The sequence below is a fragment of the Cryptotermes secundus genome, unplaced genomic scaffold (assembly GCF_002891405.2).
Source record: "Cryptotermes secundus unplaced genomic scaffold, Csec_1.0 scaffold26, whole genome shotgun sequence".
NCBI lineage: Eukaryota > Metazoa > Arthropoda > Insecta > Blattodea > Kalotermitidae > Cryptotermes > Cryptotermes secundus.
In genome coordinates this window covers 4916332-4942288 of record NW_019743656.1, presented here as the reverse complement: position 1 = coordinate 4942288, position 25957 = coordinate 4916332, and the positions used below count along the sequence as shown (strand labels likewise).

The window sequence follows — 25957 nt, the reverse complement described above, 5'->3', positions numbered from 1 at the left end:
GCTCATCTTGTCTGTGTCTGTCCATCTGTCCGTGTACCCCCTATCTACGTAATTAGAATTTTGAGGCTTATGAGATCACCTTGCTGTTTGTGTGTGCCCAGTATGTTCTTATTATGGGTGAGAAACCAGATGCGGGTTAAGTCTAAAATTTTCTGTGTCATAATAACTATGATTATTATTTTCAACGTAGTCTATTACCTTCGGTTTCTTTCAAACACAGCATTTCATAAACTGGATGATTCCGTCGTTCGGTGAGACGGAGGAAAAGCATCACTCACGGTCATGATGTACAGACCGGAATGGTTCGCTCCCTATGTATTTACTGAACGCAGTAGTGGAGTAGAAAGTATGCAGTAAAGAACGGCAAAGCCCCTGTGCTTAACCAATTAAGCATTACGCCATGAAGACGCAAGGAGGAGGGCGGAGGGCCATAACGTTATTATACGTCAAGGCTCCTATATTTTCTAGACAATCGGTTCATAGATGGCGGTGAGGTTGTCAGTCATACGTACTGGCCGACCTTTAGACCCCAGGAAGGTTCCTGGTGCTCATTTCTGTTAGATGCTGAGTCGACCCCAATGTCATGGTGAGGCTAGAAGGCTCAGGTAAATTGAAAAATCCAATGACGTCATCGGGAATGAAACCCGCGACCTTCCGGCTTGTAGCACATTAACTCGTGTATTTTTTGCCTCGGCACTAACTGGTGAGTGGTCAGCTTCACTTCCCGACCGCTTTACCCTAAGGGAATAGACCCCCCGGTACCCATCGGATAGGAGGCTGTGTAGGCCTAAGTGTTGGTCTGGACGACGTGGAGAGAAGAAATATCTTTATCGTACAGGGACTCGAACTGCCACCCGTCGGCCGTTAAGCTTGCAGGCGGTCCCTATACCGACTCAGCTACCACGGCTCCCAGAAAGAAAGTAGGGGCTGCAACTCACCCAGGCAGCGGTACGGCTTCACCCACTCCGAGTGCGAGCCCTTGCATTTCTTGTGGCCCACTTTGCACCAGTTGGACACCTTCTGGTAGTGACTCGCCTCTACGATATTGGTGATATCGCGTTTCGGATATACCTGAAACAGTAAGTCATGCATACATAGACACATACAGTACACACACGTGGCCTTCTGCTGATGTAACTGTTATACGGGTGTGAAATTTGCTCTCTGTCAACAATGAATAAGGTGACTGAACAGTTCTATCTTCTGGGATATAACATCGTGTAGTCCGCTGAAAGTGACCCGACGTTTCGGGGAAACATGTACCCTTCACCTTCAGGGCGAAGAATAAGCCAAGCAAGAAACCAGCGTTAAGCAGGTAGCAAGCATATCCCACGGGAAGATATTACGCTCCGTAACTACGACTCTTAGAACCTCAAATTCTACATTAAGGTAGGCATTTAGAACTTATACGGGTGTGAAAGTCGGTCTCCCAGTCTGACGGACGCATAAAGCGCCAAGGAAAATCTTTAGAGCAACCCGTATGAGTACTCCATTGGTAAGGTAAAGGCAAAGTTGTCCCTGTACTTTACTGATTAGGCAACACACTATAAAAATATGGGGGGATTGAAGGTATATTCCCATGCATTCTTAATCTCTACACAGGATGGAGGCGAGTTGTTTGGCCCTGGGGAAACAGTTCTCGGTACCCACTGGATAGCACATTGGGTGGGACACAGCCGAATTGGATGCTGCAGAACAGAAAAATATTCTGCCTCTGCCCATTTCTGGGCCGCCCAACCCATTGCGGGTCGCCATCCCGCCCCGGGAACGGTACTATCGATAATGTAGCGTGTTTAGCCATGATTATGCAACGACAGCGAGATGGGCGGATATACGAGGGCCGTTGCTTGGCAATGGCTCAGTAAACACGTTCCCATTGTTAGGCAGCAGATTCTTAATAATGCAAAAGTGCGATTACAACAATGAAAGAAAGGTGATTCCTTCGTTGTCCGTGCCGAGAGGTCATAAGCGAGACGAGGTTTGAGTTGAGAATCAATCCCGTGTGGAGGCTGGGTCGAATACCTCCACCGTGACCATGTGAGTCGTAGGAGGCGACGAAAAGGGAAGTCTCGAATCTGAGACAGTAAAAGATGGTCGCGAGTCTCACGGGACTCAGATCCGAGAATAACTGCAATGGCGAGGGCCAGCAGCAATTGTAGAAGACAGATCCGTCCTCTCATCAGTGAGAGAGAGCGTCCGACATCAACAAACCTGCAACTGTGTGACAGTAATAAAAATCTGGTCGTAGGCCCCAGATGGGTGCTTATTCCAAGACAGACCGGCCGACTGACCGTCGGTCGTAACATAAGACTTAGACTCAGTTGAGAGTCAGTCGTGAGAAGGTGGCCAGCCGGGAAGCTGAAGAATATGTTAGAAGCCGCTGCCAGACAACGGTTGGTGAAGACACAGCAAGCAGGAAAACAGCGGGTGCTGTGATGATCTGTGAATTGTGGAGATCAGTGGTGGCGCTGAATCTGCTTGTAGTTGCTTATAGTTCCAAGTCGTACGTATAATTGGCCAAGAAATCCATTCACCAACCCAAAACTCGTCTATAGTCACACATACGACGTGAAATTATTAATATTTGATCATAACTGCGTACCGGACCGAGCTTTTCTGAGCCTGTCACTTCGCGCTTTCCTACATCTGCTCTAAATCCCATGTACAACAACTGTAGTCCATTTCGCGCCGCTGAATGCGGTACCGCAGGGCCTGGCGGAGATGCATGTTCAACCGACCGCAGCACAGCAGACTGATAAGCAAGAACCAGCAGATGTCTGCATTTGTTTGCTCACGAATATTTGCGGCCACAGTCGGCACACCGGGGCAGCCTTCCGGCTTCTCTAGGAACTGTGTTTCGGGTAATTACTGCCTTCTTTGACCATGGTAAAAGTAGAAAGCAACGTGTTCCTGTACTTAACTGAGCACCACATTATGAAAATGTATGCGGGAATGAAGGTATAGCTCCACTATCCTTGACCTCGACACTAGTTGGAGGTCAGTAGTCAGCTTCACGCCTTTGCCGCTTTACCCCAAGGAAAATAGCTCCTGGTACCAATCGAGTTGGAGGCTGGGTGAGCCCCACAGCCATTCTGGAGTAGAGAAAAATCTATTACCCCTGTCGGGAATCGAATTCTGAATCCTTTATGGTTCAGCCTGTCGCTTAGTTGTTATACCGACTGAGCTATCTCGCCTCCGTATGTGGACACAGGTATAATAAGCACTGCATATTAACAATATTTTGATTGAAATTCTGACATGCTATAAACACAGTTATTTGATATTTTAATGAATATTTTAATGCACGATGCTCATCAATGCTCTGGATATGTAGTAACGTAATAGCAGTCTCTCAGGGCGTTATGAAATGTCACTTTTGTCTTCAGTTCATTCATTCATCAATGGCACTACAGCCCTTTGTTGGGCCCTGGCCTCTTCTTCAGTTTCGTAATCATACGGTAGGACTCCTTGGACGGGGGAAAAGCTCGTCGCAAGGCCGCTATCTACGCAGAAGACAGCACAAATACAGAATAAATGCATACTGACATGCATGTCCCAAGTGAGATTCGAACCCACGATCCCAGCAGCGTTCTAACGAGGGAAGACGGTTCATGCCTTAAGACCGCGCGCCCACTGTGATCCACCTTGTCTTCAGTACACGACAGTAAATCACGGGCATTAGTTCATGTTGATAACAGAAGAACAGAAGTGGCAGGAGTGTGAACTTAACCCCTTAACTAGATATACAAGGGGTAGAATAAACTGAATAAGCAAAACGACAATATAGTCGAACAGATTACAGCATATATAAACAGATGTAATCCAACGGAGATATATTATAAACCTTCGGGGAAGGGGAAAAACAAGGACGCGGAAGGAACAGGATTTTCGGGCACATAGATGCCTAACCCGTGTAGATAAGAGGATTCTGTAGTCCAGATTTAATAGAAATCGCCTCGCATTTTTAAGCCACGAGATTGATCCAGTATAGCGTATAAACACAGAACGCGAAGACCCATGGGCAGCAGGGTGTCTAGTGAGTATAAAAATAAAATATAAACTAAACTACGGTTCAAATATGACGGCGGTTGAATGTTGGATCTTTAGATCTACAACGTTACGGATGCTTTACCGTCACTGCCCTATATCCGACACTTGCTCAAAAGTGCTCTTCTGTGACATGGCAACGTCGCGTTAACGTACACTATACTCTCCCAGTGTCTCGCTTGAAATAATTAAAACAAAATCTGAAGCCTGGGTACCTAATCTTTCGATTTTAAATAAACACTAAGACGTCAGTAAACTGAAACAACAGCTGACACGTTCTATTTTCGTAAACACATAAATACATATAGGCTTACAAGTAATAATTAGAAACTCAGAAGAGGAAGGGAACAGTACGGGTTAAAACGACTAACATTTGACGTACTTCCTCATTTCCTCACCGAACTTCTTCACTTTCGGCTCTCCTAAATCATTCTCTACAACTTCCCACAATTTCAATATGTGTCTTCTCATTTTTCCCCTTCTCATTCATTCTAATCATATGCTCAAATCACTCCAACCATTACATTTTCTTAACCATTACGAGATCATGGATTGTACATAATTCACTCATTTCTTGGTCAGTTCTTATTTTCCAAACCCTTCACTCAGTTACTGGTCCTTACGGCTTCCTCAAATTAGTACTCTCAAATTTATTATACACAATCACAGCTCATGTTTCACATCAATACAACATAACAACGGCGTTTTGTATAAACGAAGACTGATACTGATCAGTATAGTTCGCGCCATGTAACAATTATTGCTACTGCGCAACCAACTGCGATTCGCAGTGTAGCTCGAATCCTACTATAGATGTGTCACGTCTCACTCTTCAATCCTCTAAATCATGTGCAGAGGGAAAGAGATGGATGATTTCTTCTGGACACCGACAGCGACGTGCTTGCTGTACTCGTATGGCTGTTCGTCAGAGCTCCCTTTATCACAATGTCTACAGTGGATGAACCCATACGGCTTCAAATGGAAACCAATTTCAGGAAAACGACAGTATTCATCTCGTTTGGCTTAAACGAATTGAATCCCCACACAACACGTTCAGAATACATTATGATGCCATAATATGGCACGCATCTTGGACGAGACGGCTGTTATGCTTGCTGAATACGCACCTCTTTGCATAAGCCCTTTAAGAAACCTTTGAAAACAGACATACTCGTATAGTACACGCTATTCCGCACTGGCGCCACATGTCTTGCCCAATCCAATATATCGGTTCAAACGGTAAAGCTTCCGATTTATATCCGGGAGGTGTTCGGTTCGAATCTAGTCCAGGCCATCGGGTACTCTCACTGGAGATTTTCGCGATTTTTCCCAGCCTTTCCAGGCGAATGTCGGAATGCTACGTAGGAACAAGCCAATTTACCACTCACTAATCATTTTAACGCCGATCAGAGTGGCCAGCCGCGCGACCTAAGACCTGAACTGTCTTCGCCCGCTCAAACACTGGGATCCTGGGTTCCAATCTAACTTGAGGCATGGATGTCTGTGTGAGTTTATTCTTTGTTTGTGCTGTTCTGTGTGCAGGTAGCGGCACTGCGACGGTCTGCTTCCCTTTCCAAGGAGTCCTACCGGCTGTGTATTGGATTTTTTTTTCTTTGGCGCTACAGCCCCAATTTGGGCCTTTGCCTATCTACATGAAACTCTCCGTTTCATTTCGATTTACTAGATCTTATACATTCGGTAGAACACCTTGGACGGGTGATCAGCTCGTCGCACGGCATCTACCTGTACATAAACACTGAAAAAAGGGCGCGCGCACACATACAAACACTAAACGTCCATGCCCTGAATTGGATTCGAACCTATCATTCCAGCTTCCGAGCAAGCGAAGACAGTGCATCCCTTAGACCGCTCGGCTACCGTGACCGGTGTGTATAGGATTAAGAACCCGAAAAACCGGCCAAGGTCCAACGAAGGACTGTACAGCCATAGAGAGACAATCATCTTAAAATTCAATGCTATACAGTATGACATACTGACAGCGGCCTTAAATGAACTGTAAGGGAATAACAATATAACCATATCGCGAGCACGCACGCCATTCTTTGCAACCGAATAAGCTGAGAATCCAGATTTCATTTAAAAACTCCAAATTTATTCGCTGAGTACCTTGCAACAGTCTTTACACCAAACAACGAAAATAACAACAACAACAATAACAACACGGAGGACGAAGTTGAAGCCTTCCTAAACTCTCCCTGTCAGCTATCGCCACCGATAGGAGCCTTTTCACCAACAGAGGTCAGCAGTTTAATAAACCTGCTGCTCAACCCTCATAAGGCACCCGGATACGATCTGATAACAGGCGCTCTACTAAAGAATCTCCCACGAAAAACCATCGTACTACTAACAACTGTTTACAGCAGCGTGAAGCGACTATGCTACTTTCCTGTGCAACGGAAGTACGCCCAAATCATAATGATACCCAAACCCGGAAAACCACCAACCGAAATCAGTTCGTACAAACCGATAAGCCTACTGCCCACACTATCCAAAGTATTCGAACGGCTCATCCTTAAAAGACTTGCAGAAACAACATTTGGCTTCCGAGCAAATCACTCCACAACCCAACAGTGCCACAGAATCGTTAACAAAATAAAAGAAAGCATCGAAGGAAAGAAAACACGTACCTCGGTCTTTCTCAACGTTCAGCAGGCTTTTGACAAAGTATGGCACAAAGGATTACTGTATAAACTGAAAATGAACCTATCCGCACAGTTATATCTTACTATAAAATCTTACTTGAACGAACGTTACTATCATGTCAAAATCGACGAAGACTTATCCGAATACCATCTAATACGAACAGGAAGCGGCCTCCGTAGTCTAGAGGTAACGTTCCCACCTCATGAATCGTAGTACGCGGGTTCAAATACCCGGCGGAGGTCGTCGAATTTTTAAGGGCGGAAAAATTCTGGAAACAAGTCCTCCGGGAGGGACTTTAAGCCGTGGGTCCCGTGTCGTAGCTTTACGGCACGTAAAAGAACCTCATACCTCCAAAGGAGGTCACTGAGCAAAATTGCGGACGTTTGCCGCCCGACAGCAGTCACTAATACCTCCGGTAGATGGGGGAAGCATTATAGATACTTCTCAGCCAGTAGAGCCGGTCTCGCTGGCTGGGCGGGACTGATGGTAAGCACCAATACCGGCAGGATATAGAGGCTGGTAGAAATCATAGAGGGAAGCACAATGGACCACTACAGGTCTAAGTGCATGGGGAAACCCACCCTCTCTAATAACTAACTAACTAACTAACTAAATACGAGCACGAGTTCCACAGGGCAGCGTCTTGGGCCCCTTTCTGTACCTAATCTTTACAGCTGACGTCCCACTAACAGACAATACGCTATTGGCAACATTCGCCGATGACACAGCAATAATGTCATCAGACCAAGATCCAAATACAGCCTCCCAAAAACTGCAACAACACCTCAACTCACTCCAAAACTGGATGGAACAATAGACAATCAAAGTAAATCCTGCAAACTCCTCCCAAATAACATTTACAACAAGAGGAGCTGTCTGTCCGCAAGTTAGTATCAACACCAGCCCCATACCTATCAAACAAGAAGTTAAGTATTTAGGATTCCACCTTGACGAAAAACTAACGTGGAGAACGCATTTTAAAGCTAAGACAAGACAACTAGAGCTCAAAACCAGAAATATGAATTGGCTAATCGACAAAAAAATCACAGCTATCTCTTGAAAACAAAATAATCCTATACAAAACGATAATCAAACCAGTCTGGGCCTACGGGATAGAGTTATTGGGATGCAGCAAATCTTCCAACACAAAAATTCTCCAAACGTTACAATACAAAACGCTAAGAAAACTAGTTAATGCTCCCTGGTACGTATCAAACGCTACCTTACACAATGATCTAGGCATACCATATGTAACAGAAGTCATCAGAGCATACGCGGAGAAACACAAAAACCGGACCACTCAAAACAACCAACTAATAAGAAACCTCTACAACCAACCAGCAATAGAAAGAAGACTAAATAGAATGTGGCCAGAGGATCTCTTTAGATAAGCACCAGAGAATCATCGAAGGATGATACCTGCTTCAATATTACACGCACCCATCCCTTTTACTAATTACTCTATTTATGTACATTGAGTAAATTGTAAAATTATTTTAAAATAAAAAAAAAATTAAAAACGCGACCGTTGGACACGATAGCTTAACGTCCCATAGATCGCTCTTGCAATCAATTTAGATGTGACCCACATTAAAGCTATTAGAAACACGAACGGAATTTCTTTATGTGGGGCAGCATCTACTGTCTGCAAATTTTTGTTACGGATGTTCTGTTTGTTACTATAAAGAACTATTCCTTGACTCCCTAACAGAGCATGGGCAAATCCATCAATTATCTGAATTCCAAATACGGCCGAAGGAAACATACGAGTATAAGTTGTGTTAATGTTCTGTTTTCCGGATACAACTAAGTAACAGGCCGTCTGTACTTGGAATTGATGCTACATAGTTCTATACGTAGCAGGCCTTCGTTTTATTGTGGCTTTCATCGTGTGTTTTCTGTCGTACACACTAAGTTCTCACTGTGCACTGAGTCGTGAAGGCGTATGGGGAGTGGATGTATAGATCCACGGTTTATTGATCTAGGCTCTAACTGGAGGTGAGCGGTCAGCTTGACGCCCCCGCCGTTTTATTCCTGGGTAAAGTGGCCCCGGTACCTTTGGGATAGGAGGCTGGGCGGGCCCCAGAGCCGGTCTGGACGCTGTGGTGAAGAATGTCCTACACATTGCTATGAAATATTAGAGTTACAGTGTAAGACTACTGCAATATTCCTTGCCCTTGTTTGCAGGTACACAGGGTCCATACTTCGCTACGAACAGGCTGAATGTTTCTCTTCTCACAGCGGTGGTTAGGAAGAGCTCCATCTTGGGCTGTGTCAACATTAGCGAGCCGAGCTTCGAGCCGAACCCTATCGCGAGCATTAAACACGTCCACAGTTGGTGAACATAACTGCGAGCAGCACGGAAAGTTATAACATGTGCTCGCGACTGGGCTCGGTTCGAAGCCCGGCTCGCTAATGTGGACACAGCCTTATGGGATACAATGTCGTGTGGTTCGCTGAAACCATCACGAAGTAGGCAGCAAGTAGGGCTCCGCTTGCGGCCTGCTGCCTGCTTTATGTTGGTGTCTTGCATGGTTTATTTTTCGTCCCTGATGATTGTGTTCCTCCGACATGTCGGCTCATTTCCAATCCCGTAAGACATAATTTTGTGTATGTCTCTGGTGTCTTTAGCCTAGAGACTATTTTGCTGAAATAGCAACATTTTATTAATATTCCTTTCACCCGCTCGACCAGTCTGCAATGTACTTCAAATTTCATACATAGCAGGGAGGGAAGTAACTAAATCCACGGAGCTGTGCCCTTCTTGAGAAGCCGCTAGTTGTGCAGCTACTCAAGAATTTCCCAATATTTTATGGAACTCGAAAGTTCATTGCCGTGTTCATAGGAGCCTTCCACTGATCCATATCTTCAGCCAGATCAGTCCACTCCATACTACTTTATTCTATCTAAGATCCATTTTAATGTCATCCACCCGCCCATGTCTTGGTCTTCCTAGTGGTTCTTTCCTTCTAGCTCTCCCACCAATATCCTACATGTATTCCTCTTCTCCCCATTCCTGCTACATGTCCTTCCCATCTCATCCTCCTTGATCATTCCAATTATACACGTACTTCGCTGAGAGTAGAAGTTATGAAGGTTCTCATAATGCACTCTTCTCCAACCTCCTATCAATTCACCTCTCTTCGGTCCAAATATTATCGACGTTCTCGAACACTTTCAGTACGTATATGTTCCTAATGTCAGAGACGAAGTTTCACATCCATACAGGACCACAGGTAAAATTAGAGTTTGTGAAATATAATTTTTACGTTTGTAGGCAGCAGACGAGAAGACAAAATGTTCTGGGCTGAATGGTCAGTGCGGGACTATAATCTTAATACCTGTGGGGCGTGGTCGTGGAGGAATAAGGGCAAGAAAGTGGGAGAAGTGGCGCAAACAGACCCGTGTCCTGGGCTGTACGTATAGTCGTGTAGCATCAGTTCATAGGATCCTATCCAGTAGTGTACTAGCGAGATTGTCCCAGCCGAGTAAGCAATAAATGTAGCCAACGGCTATACCGTATTGAAAACACCGGTTCTCGTCCGATCACCGAAGTTAGGTAACTTTGGGCGTGGTTAGTACTTGGATGGTAACCGCTTGGTAACACCACGTGCTGCTGGCACTTCATTTTGGGTCGCGCCATAGCTCAAGCGGTTAGTCGCTGGCTTCCCACCGCGGCGGCCCGGGTTCGATTCCGGGGTCTGGTCAAGTGGGATTTGTGGTGGACAAAGTGGCGCTGCGAAATATTTTCTCAGAGTACTTCGGTTCCCCTGCCAATCTTCATTCCACCAATTACTCCACAATTACCCTCATCTATCATCTGGGGCTGGTACAAGAGGCCAGAAGTGGCCGCAGTACAAGGGACTTACAACTAGTCCCACCCCACTAGCAATAAAAACAGTAATAAATGTAAGTAACAAATGTTTTTCACTTGGGTAACAGTCGCTCATCCACGGAATTCACAGCCTCCTTAATTTTCAGGCTTTCTACGTCATTTAAGTCTGACACTGTACGCCACTCTATAAAGTCTGTACGCATAACAACAGAAGTTCCAAAATTACATAAATGTCAATTTCGCTTACATCTAGGGTACTTAAGCTGACCCCCGATACCTGTTTCATACCAAGGGTCTACTATGACCAATTAAGAGCCGCGATAGCTCAGTCGGTATAGCGACGGGCTAAGGGCTAAACGGTCGGGATTCCATTTCTCTTCTTCACATCCAGACGGGCCCTGGGGCCAACCCAGCCTCCTATACGTGTACAATGAGCCCCGGGGGAAAAGCGGCCAATGCGTGAAGTTAACCATTCACTTTCTTCTAGTGCCCAGTCAAGAATACTTTTACCTCCTCTTGCTCTCACTTCGGAGCATAGGGCTATTTCTCATTGATAATTTTTACAGACGGTAGGACTCCTTGGACGGGTGATCAGATCGTCGCAAGGCCTCCACCTAAACACAGGACAGCACAAACACAGAATTAACGCATACACACACAAAACATCCATGCCTTGTGCGGGATTCGAATCCATGATCCCGGCTTCCGAGCGAGCGAAGACAGTACATGGCGTAGACCGCTCAGCTACCGTGACTGGCGAGATCTAGAATGGCGGAACCATACCTCCACTCTCCCATACGTCTTCACGGCGTGTTGCTTCTTAATGAAGCAAAGGTTCATTTCACCTTTTACTTTACATCAACCAGTTCATTTGGGAATAGTTATTAAACGTGACTTCTAAAACATACATCTACAGTTGTTAACCGTGGAATTCTGTTCGGGGTTCTAAGAGTTAATACATGCGGACATACAGACATGGCGAAGTTAAAAGGGACATTTTTATAAGTTCATTGCGAACGCTCCAAAAATGTCAAAGGAAACCGTCACTTCTGTTTGCTCACTGCGAATTTGAGCGAGCTCGTCGACAGTCACACACGTCATATCCGGCTCTTAATTACGCCGTTTCCTGCCCGTGCTTTATGCGGGCTTGTTACCGTCTAGAAACGCATTAGTTACGAAACTAATAAGGAGCAATATGCTATATTTATACCATCTTCAGTAACCATAGCAACGTAAGGTTTGATTTTCCACAGCTCAAGTTATTGAGGACACCAGAAGAGGGGAACCTGTATATAACTTACTTACTTAGTCATGGAGCTGAGCCATTTTTGAGGAGCCGCCAATTCTGCAGCTACTCAAGAATTTCCCAGAATTTTATGGAACCCGAAGGTTCATTACCGTGTTCACAAGAGCCCTCCACTGGTCCATATCCTGAGCCAGATCAATCCAATCCATACCATCCAATTCCATCTCTCCAAGATCAATTTTAACATTGTCCATCCACCTACGCCTTGGTCTTCCTAGTGGTCTCTTTCCCTCTGGCTTTCCAACCAACATCCTATATGCATTCCTTTCTCCCCCATTCGTGCTATATGCCCTGTCCACATCATCCTCCATTACTTGATCGTTGTAATTATACTTGGAGAAGAGTACAAGTTATGAAGCTCCTCATTGTGCAGTTTTCTCCAACCTCCTGCCACTTCATCTCTCTTCGGTCCAAATATTCTCCTCAACACCCTGTTCTCAAACACCCTCAGTCTATGTTCCTCCCTTAATGTCAGATACCAAGTTTCATACCCATACAGAACCACAGGCAAAATTATGGTTTTGTATATTCTAATGACCTGTATACAAATCTGTTACAATTCAAAGATTTACATAAAGCCCGTGTGGAGGCGGGGTCGAATACCTTAACCGTAGCCCTGGGAATCGTAGGAAGCAACGAAAAGCGAACCCAGTGCCTGGGGATATAACTGGATCACCCTGTTCCTGGGGGATAAATACTGGGATCCGGTTCCCCAGTTCGGAAGATTCTCGAATCTAAGACAGTAAAATGTGTTCATGAGTCCCGCAGGGCTAGGACCTGGAAATGACTGCGCTGGAAAGGTCCAGCAGCAACTGTAAAAGACAGACCCATCCTTCAAAGAGGATGTTACATAAAGACTATGACCGCAAGGGTTGAGCTAAAAAAATGATTGGGCGTGAGTCACGAGGGTCTTGTCGCCAAGATTAACAGACTGGAGGCAAACCGCCAGTCATAAAGTAACTGTGACTATGACTGATATTTACATAAAACCAAATAATATTGCCTAACGTATTAATTTACTACAGTACATGTACATCAGGGACGAGAACGCCTCTGTGGTCTAGTGGTCAGAGTTCCTGTCTACAGATCAAGAGGTCTCGGGTTCGATTCCCAGCGCTACCATATTTTCTGAGTAGTGAGTCTGGAACGGGGTACACACAGCCTCGTGAGGATAAATGAGGAGCTACTTGAATGGAAAAGTAGCGGCTCCGGTCTAGAAAACCGAAATTAACGGCCGTGGGGATTCGTTGCGCTTGCCACGCGATACCCTCTATCCGCTAAAGTTGGCACTAACTTCGCCGACAAGCGGCGATCGCTCGGTCGGTATAGTTCGCTTGAGGATTAAAGCCACGGAGTTTTTTTAATGTGACATTGTCAGTATGTCATTTTTAGAAAGTAAGAAAGTAGTACAAACAAAAGCATATTTTCAATATGCTTCCAGTATTCACTACGCCGGTGAGATATTTACATACGTCTTCCTTCCGTAAGGTTACCGAAAGAATGTATGACACAACAGACTCGTACGTGGATGAACTTCAGCATGAACTAAGCATCTGTTCAGTAAAAGAAAGGCAAAGATATTCCTGTGTTTAACTAATTAAGCACTACGTCCTGAAGACGTACGAAGATGGAAGCTGTATGTACCTCCGAAACTTCGGTATCCGCCTACAAGGCTACACGGTGTCACAAACCAGAATACCACAATATGATTGGTAGACTGCACTACGAATGTGTATAGACACACACCAACGATCATAGGTGTACAAATGGCGCGATGACAGGGAAGAATGAACACAGTCAGTGAGGCGGGCAACTCGTTGCCATGGCAGCCAGCTCGTGACGTCAGGACACAAAGCGACAACTCCGAGCGAAGGATAAGAGCAAGAGCGGCGTAACTATAAATAAACCACGTTCCCGTAGTAACTTCCACGGCCTTCTTTGGGGGGGGGGGGACGCATTTATTAAATTTCCGTTTCCTATTTTCTGTATAATTTTCTGGTCCATCTACGTAACTACATACTACAGAGTCATTCTTCAGAAGCTAACAGTCTCTCAAGCCGTCAGCCAATCGGCCGAATTCTATGGGAAAGTTCATTAACCTCTTCACAGAAGCCATTGGCTCCTACCCTGTACTAAATGGACCTAGCCCAACCTCATATCCTACGTCATAACTTTTTTTTTACCCCCTTGGCACTACAGCCCCAGTGGGCCTAGGCCTACCTCCATGAACTCCGTTCACTTCGGGTTTTCTCGATCTTACACATACGGTAGGACTCCTTGGGCGAGTGATCAGCTCGTCGCAAGACCTCTACCTGTAGACAAACACAGAAAAACGCACACAAACATCCATGCCCTGAGTGGGATTCGAACCCACGATCCCGGCTTCCGAGCGAAGACAGTGCATGCCTTAGACCGCTCGGCTACCGTGACCGGCACTTCATAACTTTAAAGTTAATTTTACTATCATCCTTGCATATGCACCTACGTATACTAAACAGCCTCGCCCCTTCGGTGTTGGCCAATAAAATTCCGTCTGCCCTTCTCATCTCTCCCATGCATGCTACATTCCCCTTAAACCTACTGGTTTACTGACAAGTGTACGTGGTGATTCTAAATTACTGCCGGGTTTCCGTTTATAATCCACGGAAATACCGACAAATTCTTTGTTTTCTACGTGGCTAGTGCACGTAGGTGCTACATCTGAAGCCCTAATAACAGTATCTGGTGCAGAGAAGTAATTACGAATCTAGTAATTACACAACTTCCTTTATTCCCTTTTTTCGTCTGTTAGGTGGAAACACTGTCCTCCACACCAAAACCGACTGTAACTAAAACACCGACCAAAATGACTTGTCAACTGGATTGCAAACAAACGTGTTAAGTGACTAGACACGGAGTTTGGTTTGGTGATTGGATTTACTGGACTCCTGAAACTCGTAACTACAAGTAACTACAGCGCTATCGCTAATTCACACACTTGCAGTTCACTACAGCACGCACTAAGCCTTCTCTGTCTACTGTGTCTTCACCGGGTTGTAGCCTGGTAACCGCCTCAACGCCTTAGATTCCCTAGCTTCCGTACTTGGCGACTTCTGTACTCGCAGGCTGGCGTCCATCTCACCTCAACCCATGCACTCTTCTAACTGCCGTCTCAAGAATCTCCCGTGAGGGCCGCTAGTCCTCGTTATACAGCCTAGGAACGGACCGCACAGAAAATATCGTCAATATCTTTGTTGCATGACGTCACCGCTGTAACGTAAAAGTGGCGATTGTGCCATCACCTAGCAACGGGTAACGTATTTGGTGACGAGGGAGGCCGTTGCCTAGCAGCGGGTCCACCTTTCCAGCTATCAGCAAATATGTCACAATAGTAGCTGGTACAGAGGAATAATTATGAATCTTATAATTTCGCAATTTTCTTTATTCCCTTTCTTCAACTGTCTTCAGTGCGCGCAGTGTCCTTCGCACCCTTCTTAAACACACTAAACGACTGAGAATAAAACACTAACCAAAATTACTTATCAATTAGTTTGCAAACAAACCTGTATAGCTCTGTAAAATATAATCGTTATGATGGTGCGTGAGCTGGGTTACGGACGCGCTAGTTGCATGTAGTATTAACTTTGTCGGTAGATGGATCTGCCAACCACGGTCTTCTTTATTGTAAAGAAAATGCTTATTGAAGAATACCTTCTTTAGCCTGTTGTTTCCTCTATTCTTTCAATATCTGTTGCTATGGTTGGACAATGAGCATGGGAAAGGGTGCCTCCAGTAACATCACATACAGAGCCGTGCCATAGCTCAGGGGGTTAGTCACCGGCTTTACGCCGTGGCGGTTGGGGTTCAATCTCTCGTCATTACGATCTGTGGTAAGCAAAGTGGCGCTGGGACAAGTTTTCTCTGAAAACTGCGGTTTCCCCCCAACCAATACTTATACCGTCAAGTGCTAAAGTTTCTCATTTCGGGGTTGCTACAATAGATCACGTATGGCCTAAGGACCAGGGAACTCAATTTCATCCCACCCTAAGAATAAACAAGGTTGGAAAAGCTGTCGCCTTCTTTCCTTTCATTATATACGAGACGGACCACACAGAAAACACCGAGTCCAACAGTTATATTACTTACGTATTCACTGCCGCGGAAAACGATATTGAGCTGTTGCCTAGCAACGATAGGAAGGACACACAGACAGTTAGGTGATCTTGTTTCAAAATAAGGAAAGTGGGATAAAAATAGAAGTTACAAGATTACATGGATACATGTCTCCAACCTTTCAGTTTGCAATTCTATAGCAGAAAGAAGAAGCTGCGGTTTACACGATTCGAACTAATGTTGGAGTTACAGCAAAACCAGGGCTCACAGAGCGATTAGGTAGAACAGAATTGCGACCAAACTTCCGTATCGCTCAGACTAGACAAACCGACTTTACCAAAACTGGATTCTCAGCTTCTCACGCCACAGAGACGTAATCACATAAATCCCTGGTCTCAATGTCATTTAAATGAGGGCTGTACAAACATTATACAACAAGCAGATGTGGATCTCCATATAATTTTAATGGTACAAATGTTTTCGAAATCAATCCCTTAAATCAGGATTGTCCAATAGGCACACGTCAGTTGCTTCTGTGCGACCCGTAACAATGTTTCGATCCTCCGAAACAGGCATTAACGATTTCTTCCTCTTAAAACAGGTGACGGATTTTGTTGGGAGTGGGGATGAAACCATTAGGCAGAAGTCCTTATTAAATATCCTTTGCAATTTTTCAACTGATTTCACACAACTCCTCAGAAGAGTATGACATGATTACGACTCTATGATCGTATGAAATATCGATATAAACTGGCACGCATTTAGCACCAGTGATGAACTGGCAGTTATTTACCTTAAATCTGTGTGACGCTGTTCTTCGCAGATATTTGTATCGGCGAAAATAAAAAGTAAAATTGTCCAATGAGGTCATTGGATTTTTCAATTGACCTAATCCTTCCAGCTGCACTATGGCCCCGGGGGTCAACTCAAACTCTAACAGGAACGAGCAGCAGGAATCTTCCTGGGGGGTAAAGGGCGGCCGGCGCGTAAGGCTGGCAACCTCATCGCCGTCTGTGAGCAGACTGTCTGGAAACTGTGGGAACCTCGACGTCTCACAACCCTATGGGCCTCCACGGCCTGTTACAGGGATAGCTTTACCTTTTATATACAGCCGGTAGGAATCCGTGGACAGACAATAAGCTCGACGCAAGGCCGCTACATACACAAACAGAAGCGGCCTCCGTACTCTAGGGGTAACGTTCCCACCTCATGACTCAAGGTACGCGGGTTCAAACCCGGAGGAGGTCGTGGAATTTTTAAGGGGGGAAAAATTCAGGGAACAAGTCCTCCGGGAGGGACTTTAAGCCGTGGGTCCCGTGTCGTAGATTTACGGCACGTAAAAGATCCTCATGTCTCCAGGAGACCTCTGAGCAANATTATTTATAATTATATAATTATATATATATAATATATATAATTATATAATTATAATTATTATAGTATTTATTATAATAAATACACAAACACAGGATAAACGCAAACATTCATGCCTCTGAGAGGATTCGAGCCCACGACCCCAGCGTATGAGCGGGCAAAGACAGTTCATGCCTCAGACTGCGCGGCCACTGTGATCGGACGGGAACAGTAATCAGCTCCGTATAATAGACCGAACAGAATAGATTTTACTTTTCCATGGCGACAGAAGTAGAACCAGGCTCCGAAACGTTACATTTCTTTAATTAAAACTTGAGGTCGGTAAATGTCCGGCAGGCCCTCCGTGTCTCAACAGCTGTAGAATGTGTTGGGTAGATCAGCGACTGTTCGCTTTTGAAGAACGAAGGGAACCGTGCACGCTGGCGCAAGAGGCAATGCTTCGGAATTTCTTCACGAGGTGCCAAGTTCCGGTTCCTTCAACAAATTATCGCGTGATTTATGATTACAAATTTTGGGCCTCCTATCGGTAAATGTCGCTGTATTTTTAACAAAAGATGGCGAGCAAAATCGCCATACCGAAGAGCACACAGGACTTTTCTTCCGGGACGTTGCCTGTTCAAGAACTGAAATACCCCCAAAGACGTGTTACAATTTAGGTTCTCAACCGGTGCCCCCACCCCCTAGAAGGGGAATATAAGAATCCAAAGGAGGCCCACTGACTTAGTTATATTTTCACCCTAAGTGTCCATAAAATTACAACTTTACTGTTGAATTTTGGAAATCGCCGAATTTGGTACGCAGCAGCAAGCAACGTACACAGGGAACTACAATCCCAGTAGAGCCTGTTCGATAGGTCGATCAGTTCTCTTCACAATGGACATGACATTTCGTGCCATCTACTGGCAGCATTCATGTAACATTGTTTAAATGAAAACATCCTCGCCGAATAGTTTTCTTTAATTTTCAAATAAAATTATGCTAGAGGGTCTGAGATACTCTATTAACTGAAAATGGGGCACTGTGTTTAAAAAGTTAAACACAACTGTGGTAGGCAAAGTATAACACGTTAACCTTTCCTGGGAGAGAGGCTGTTAACACTCTGTCCAACCCACGTTCTGGAGAACCACCCATCATCGGCGGTCTATGTAATGGCTCTCCATATATGGTTTCGTTAGCAGTCTGAGGGCATGCAACGCCTGGTAACAACGGACTCCCCCCCCCCCCGAATATAACGAGACTCTAGGAATTTTAATCCACAATTATCAGTTCAAACGCGACACATAAACAGTCCGGGGAACTCGAGCGATGAAGCAGACGGACCATGCTTTCTGTTTCAGTCCAATTAATGTGGAAGAGCCCCCTTAGGAACCAAGTTCCACTGTGAATTGGAATTGATTGGACATGTATCGAGTTGCCAGCACCGCATGACACACGAAATGTCCCTCATATTGTACTCTACAGTCTAAACCATTCTACATCACCTCACGTCGTTTTTGGAACAACTTAACAGGTACGTGCTAGACGGCCGAGACATCGAGGTAGTTTCCGGCAAGCTCAGTCGGTATATGGGCTTCACGACCGGGGTTCGATTACCGCAAGAGGCAAGATTCTTCTCCACAAAGTTCGGGCAGGCAATGAGCACACAGCCTCCTATCCAATGGGTGCCATGGTCGATTTCCCCGGGGGGAAAGGCGGCTAGGGCGTGAAGCAGACCAATCCCATCCAGTGCCGAGCTCAGGAAAGGTAGAATTATACCTCCATTCCCCCATACGTCTTCACAGCGTAGTGCTTAAATAATTAGGCACAGGGAGAACTATACGCAACGTGCAGACCGGCTCTGAGGTTCACCCAGGCTATCAAATGGGTACCGGTGACTCATTTCCCAAGAATGCAGGGGCCGGAGCGTGAAGCTGACCACTCACTACAACCTAGCAAGAGCCACTTCAATTGAATGTAGGCATCGCTTCCACGTCAAACTTAACAAACTTGGTGAACACTGTACACATTACAGGGCACTTCACCCTCTTCATTTACATATGCAGCACAATGCAGTTACGTGGTGATTACAGGCTTATGATACCACCATGCTGTGCCTGTGTTTATCCCCCCCCCTTTACTGACCTTCGAATGACTGAGCCAGTCTTTATGAAACCTGCTATGTATATAATGGCACCTGAGCCCATCTCAACGGCGTACTTCATAAATCCCTCCCATCAATCTGTGTCTGTACGTCTATCCCCTACCGGTGCTAGGCAACGGCTTGGTTAAAGCGTTACCGCAACAACGGTTACACATGCAACAATAGGGGAAATGTTGAACGCGTCGTTTTCTATGCGGCATGTGTCGAACAAAGAGAAATAGGTGATTAGTTCTTCCCAGAGCTTCTTGTATCTTTCAGAATAGCATCTAATGTATTTGTGTTGAATAATTCGGAATACCCTGTTACAGAAGTACAGCCGCAGAGGTCAGAATACCATATAATGTTATACATAAGCTTGTAAAAAACTTGTACTATTCTGTCTGAACATCATCCGAGGAAAACCCTGCCTTGGCCGCGCCATAGCTCAAGCGGTTAGTCACAGGCTTCCCACCGCGGAGGCCCGGGTTCGACCCCGGATCTGGTCAAGTGGCGCTGGGGCGGGGTTTCTCCGAGTACTTCGGTTTCCCTGCCAATCTTCATTCCACCAAATTCTCCATCATCATAATCACCCTGGGCAGGTACAACAGGCCGATCAGTGGCCGCCGTGCCGAGCGGACCCAGTTGGGCTCCACCCCCCCCCCCACTATGTGAACCCCTGCCTTAAGAGGCAAGACAGAAAAAGAGAAAGAATGAAAGAGGAAAAGCCATGTGTATTCAACGACATCACTAGTATAGTGATTTGACTAACTCGGAGTCAGAATCATTTTACGACTGGCAGGTTACCGCCAATCAGTTCGTCTTGGCGAAAAGCCCCTTGAGACTCACGACCTGCATTTTTCAACTTAATACTTGCTTTCATAGTCCTTATGTGTCATCCTCTCTGACGAGAGGCAGATTCTGTAGTTTACAATTTCTGCCGACCTCGCCAGCACAGTCATTCTGAGGTCCGAGTCCGGCGTGACTCATGACCACATTCTACTGTCTCTACTTCGTGACTTCCCCAACCTAGAGAGCCAAGTCCCCCCAAGTCCCCGTATTTATAACCCCCAGGAACTTGGTTCCCTTGTCGTCGCCTTCTACGACTCGCAGGGCTATGGTGGAGGTATTCGAACCCGCCTGAAGTCAAAGTCAAAGTCACACTGCAACTGACGATCAGTCAATCAGTAAGTTTTGGTCACATATTTATTACTGTTTGACAGTTACGGTCTTGTTTTGTGGGGCGCTCTCTCTGACGAGAGGACGGGTCTCCTGGCCCTCGCCAGCGCAGTCTTTCTCGGGTCCGAGTCCTAATCTGAGACTTCCGTCGCCTCCTACGACTGGCAGGGTCACGGTGGATGTATTTGACACCTCGTCAACACGGTAAAACCCGCCTCCACAACTATTCCTCGTTATATAGCCCCAGCACGGACCGCAAAGAAAACGCCTATTCCATTAATGCGTGTTCTCTCGTTGCCGAGGAAACATCTACAGAGCTGTCCCCTAGCAACGACTGGTGCACTGTCGCCGGTTTACCCAGCTATCATTTCACAATGGGTCTACATGGCAAATTATATTAGAAGATAAATCTAATAATGTTCTAACGATTTAATGACCTACGTGACTGTCCAACGTTTTACTCAGAGATTATGAAACATTTCGGACAGCCGTGTGCTGAATGTACCGTTAACTCGGAATAAAGTTCCGAGACGTGTGATCAGAGCACGCAATTCATAACTCTCTACAGAAGCTTTATGACTCCCTGTTCATATCACTTCCGGTTGGCATGGGGTTCCAATAATTGCAAAACAAGAATGTTAAATCCTGTAGTTTTACTCGTACTTGAATGATAGCCCTCAAATGCTATAAATAAAATTAATTACCACATCGGCATCTGGAAAACAGCACAAGCTTCATATTACCGGCTGTGCAGTTACATACATGTCAGCTCGGAAATCTGTAATTAATGTGAACCAAGTATGCACAATACGCGCATTGTGACAGTTACGGACTGCATAGTTCGTTCCGTTATCTAATGGCCCTACATAGGTCTTATATTCACCTGTTACGAGGGCCGGATTTCAAGGGGAGCGTCCGGGTTAGTCGCCCAGGGGCTACCCAACGAAACACAAATAGAATCCACAGATTTTACTGAGACATCTGATTCTATAAAATCGCGAAAAGCTAGTTTGTATCTTTAGTTAATCCGAGAAATAAAAACAAAACAAAAAATCGTCACAACCTAAAACGTTTGTTGCCGATTCCTCTCCCCCCCCCCAAAGACAGAAATAGAATCCACATATTTTATTCAGATATTTGCTTCTACAAAATCAAAAGAGTTAGTCGCATCCTCAGTTATTGTATGAAATAAGAATATAAAAAACCGTCAAAACCTAATTTTGTTATTACTGACGGCCCCCCCCCCAACTGTAAATCCGGCCCTGCCTGTTACAACTTCGGGCAAGTTTACAGCCGCTCTGCCACTCCTTCCCTCGGGTAAGAAAATATTCCTTGAAAACCAAACAGTCCTTCGGAGAGTGAAGGACAATGTCTTGAAGAGAGCTACCTTCAGGGATGAAATGCTGTGTAGTCCAGTTGCAGTTAATCGACGTTTCAGAGGAACACAAAACCTCCATATTCAGGGTCACGAAGCACTACGCAGAGTAATGCCTGCATGGATTACTCCATTGACCTTGAAGAAGGAAGCAGTAGGTTCCCTTTAAATGTCGGTGAACTTCTACCAGACTAAATGGCGTCATGTCCCTGAAGATACTATTCTTGGCCCTTTAATATTCCGCAGCTTCTTGTGATACGGCAATGTTTTCTACTACATGGGTGAAGGCAGTTAATGGTATTATTCAGTACGTCTGTCCGTCTCCCATAATTACCTTACAATGGACTTCCATATAAACATTATACTGGAGCCGGGATAGCTCAGTTGGTATAGAGATGGGCTACGGGCTGGATGGCCGGGGTTCGATTTCCGGTAGGGGCCAGAGATGTTCCTCTACTCCAGTGTCTAGAACGGCTCTGAGAAGCATCCAGCCTTCTATCCAGTAAGAACAGGGGCTCCTTCCCCGGGGGTAAAGCGGACGGAGCGTGAAGCCGTCCATTCACCCCCATCTAGTGCCAAGATCAAGATTGGTGCAGCTATAACTTCACTCCGCCATACGTCTTCACGGCAGTGCTTATTAACTGTGCATATTTATACACATCGAACCACTAGACACGATTCCAGCTTTGTATATATTAATTTCATGCCTTAAATAATATAAACCTGACGATCATAGAACTTCTGCGGTGGGAACATCGCAATTTAAAATGCCGGTAGGGTCCTTAAATTATGTGCGGTAATTGATCGTTCTTTGGAAAATATAAAACTTTTGTTAGGGAACCTCTTTTTTTCTAGAACATAGAACAAATACGTTACGATCGCGGGAAATCTCTATTCACTGCTAATGAACCAACTGCTTTAACTTTCTCTATATCGGACTATCTGTAATGTTCAGCTGTACTGCTCTCTTCCTGTTCTAATTCATCTGCGTTCCTAACTACGTGTTTTCTTTACAACTTCCTCTTGCCTCCTTTTTCTTTTCACTTTTCTTCTGCCATATCCATCCCTTTCCAACTTTTATATCTCAAATATTATGCGACTATTTTATTATACTTTCGTATCCTTTTTACTTTGTTTCGATGTTTTCGTGATGTTCTATTTACTAAAACTTTCCTCTTGATGTCCAAACTTCACTCTGTTGTTCCTTCTGCTGTTGCTATGGATATTTGTCATGGCCCTCCCGTCTCCCTGCCCCAGTTACGGCTGTCCTGCAGCAGCTCTGACGCAAATTAATGTATGTTCAGAAAATGAGTGAGATGACGCTACAGCCACAGGCAATCAGCACATGTTGAGTTTGAAGTTCTCACAGCAATGACTATAAAGAGGAATATTATTTCTGGTTATGTGACGCCGCGTACTCCTTCACAAGATAACAAACGTTTCGGTGGAACATACTGCCTCCATCTTCAACGTTGAAAAGTCAAGCATTCAGCGAGAAGACAGCAGGTTCAGCTCGTTTACGTACTAGTCCAGAAGACAGTGCTTATTTGGAAGATGGTAATATGTCTCACCCTGCTTGCCACCTATAACGCTGGTTTCTTGTTCGGCTTATTCTTCCACCCTGAAGATGGGGTGATATGTTCCTCCGAAACGTCGATTCAGTTCAAACGGACTACATGTCGTTACACCCCAGAAGATAGTACTCTTCTGGTTACACTTCGTCTCCAAGCAGTCACTGGTCAAGCGGATAGGACTAGCATCGATCTTGCTTCTTGGGCATACTCTTCGACCATGAAGCTTGAGACAGTATGATCCTCCGAAACGTCTGTGAACTAAAGGACTACACGGCGTCACATCCCGGAAGATATTACTGTTAATAACTGCAGAGACAATCTCACAACACGATTACGTGACTAGATGTTTGCTGTATTCTGGGGTGTGATGCCACGTACAGCGGTAGAGTTGTTGACAATGCGTAGGGATAATTTTCTTCTTTTCTTATTTCGTAGGGCGGAGTGAGACTGAGTCCACTTTGTACGTCAGCAACTAACTGGCCTATTGTACCAGCCCCGGATTATACATTAGTAAGGTGTAGTTGGTGGAGTAAGAAAATTATTCGGAGAAAACCTGCCGCAGCGCCATTTTGTCCACTACAAATCCTACATGTCCTGATTTAGAATCGAAACAGGCCCGCGGCGGTGAATAGACGGCGACTAACAGCCTGAGCTATGGCAACGGAAACGTAGGCAAGAAATATCAAATGGAACGTCAGGTTTCCAGTTCAAAACTCGGCCATCCAATTTCCGGTAAAACCTTAAGTGCTGTATCCAAATCGTTTTGTGAACCTGTTCGAAGCCTTTATGCTTCGGTTACAACAGCTAATGGCTTCGCCCGGAAACGAGCGCGGACGGACACCGCCAGGCGTCAATACATCGGCGCATACTGCGAGAGAACACGCACAATGGAGAGCCTGGACTACTGGCACAATGAGCGCACGATTCTTCCCTGAGGAACATACAGCCAAACAACGTGTTGGTGAGAGCCGGGACGGCGACTAGACTATGGGCTGGACGGGGTTCGATTCCCGAAAGATTATCTCTTATACATAACGTCCACACCGGCTCTGGGGACCAACCGGTCTCCTATACAATGGACACCTGGCGCTGTTTCCGCGGGGGTTAAGCGTGGGGCGTGCTAACCATTCATCCCAATCTAGTGCCAAAATTAAGAACGGTGGAGCTATACCTCCACTCCTCCATATCTGTTCATGGCGTGGTGCTTAATTAATGAAAGCCTACAGATGACTTTATCTGACGAATGTGTTGGTTAACTCTTTTAACTCATCTACATAACAGACGTCCATTAAGTCTTATTGTAGATTATTTAACGACGCCCTCAGCAGCGAGACTATGTCGCGTCGGATGGTAGGATTAATGATGAATTGTGAGGGGTTTGGGATGAATCGGTCGTCACTTCATCGAGGTAATAATATACCAGCATTCGCTTGCAGGTGACAGGAAAAGTTCCGAAAATGTGTACATTAATATTTTGGCGGCCAATGAAAGCAAATCCAAGGGGAAATCAGTAAATAGGCCATAAATGTATATAAAACGCAAAACATGTGATATTCGAAACTGAAAAAAAAAACATTTATTTCTAGACATACCTTCCACCAGCATCGATACATTTGTTACACCCTGAAGATGGAAGAGCAGATGCAGTTCTTGCTGCCTGCTTCATACGGGTTTCTTGCTTCAAGCAAGACCACACTACACGGCGTTATATCGCAGAAGGCAGAACCTCAAACCCAAAAGCAATCTCATGTCTTTAAGACCTACCTTCTTGCAATAATCCAGAATCTCTACTTTGTCTTTGAGACACTTGGCCTTGTTGTTCATGTCGGTGACCCAGTGGCCGGTTTCGGTCATGTATTGAGTGTGATACACCTGCTGCTTATCCGCCCCGCAGTACATCGCAATCTGGGGTTCGAAGTGCGTGGCCGGCAAGTCCACCGTGCCTGAGAGGGCCTGCAACAACAGCATCAGACACATCACCATCACATGAACAAGAACGTTACAAAGTAAACACCTCAGGTTGCAAATGCGACAGCCCTTCACTCCTGGGACTTGCAAGTTAAAAAAAAATAAGTTCTTGGAAGAACTATTCGCCTGCTTTCCTTTGATACGGCATGGAGGGCATAAGAAACGACGCGTCCAATAAGTCTTCTATTACTGCGAGTATTCGTTGTCACAGCAACGTTTTTACTGAGCCGTTGCGTAGCAACGATACGAAGATACATATAAGACACAGACCGATGGGACGGATTTATGAAGAATATATGGAGATATACCTCCGCTCCTAACTAGGCATATGGATAACTTTACTTTCACTCCCGTACCATAAAACGTGTTTATATTACGGCATTTCATTCCCAGTTACCTCGCTTGCACGACCAGTCTCTAAAAGAAT

General features: G+C 45.3%; 1 protein-coding gene and 1 pseudogene across 2 annotated transcripts in view; one reads left to right on the top strand and one right to left on the bottom strand.

Moving 5' to 3' along the window:
• Window positions 1–25957, bottom strand: part of LOC111874141 (amyloid-beta-like protein) — a 217924-nt gene that overhangs the window by 94519 nt on the left and 97448 nt on the right. For both annotated transcript variants that reach the window (XM_023869375.2, XM_023869374.2), the window contains exons 2-3: window positions 25327–25515; window positions 939–1071 (exon numbers count right to left, since the gene is read on the bottom strand). In XM_023869375.2, coding sequence (XP_023725143.1) covers window positions 939–1071; window positions 25327–25515 — 322 coding nt within the window. The remainder of the gene's footprint in view (window positions 1–938; window positions 1072–25326; window positions 25516–25957) is intronic.
• Window positions 10216–10333, top strand: LOC111874222 (annotated as a pseudogene).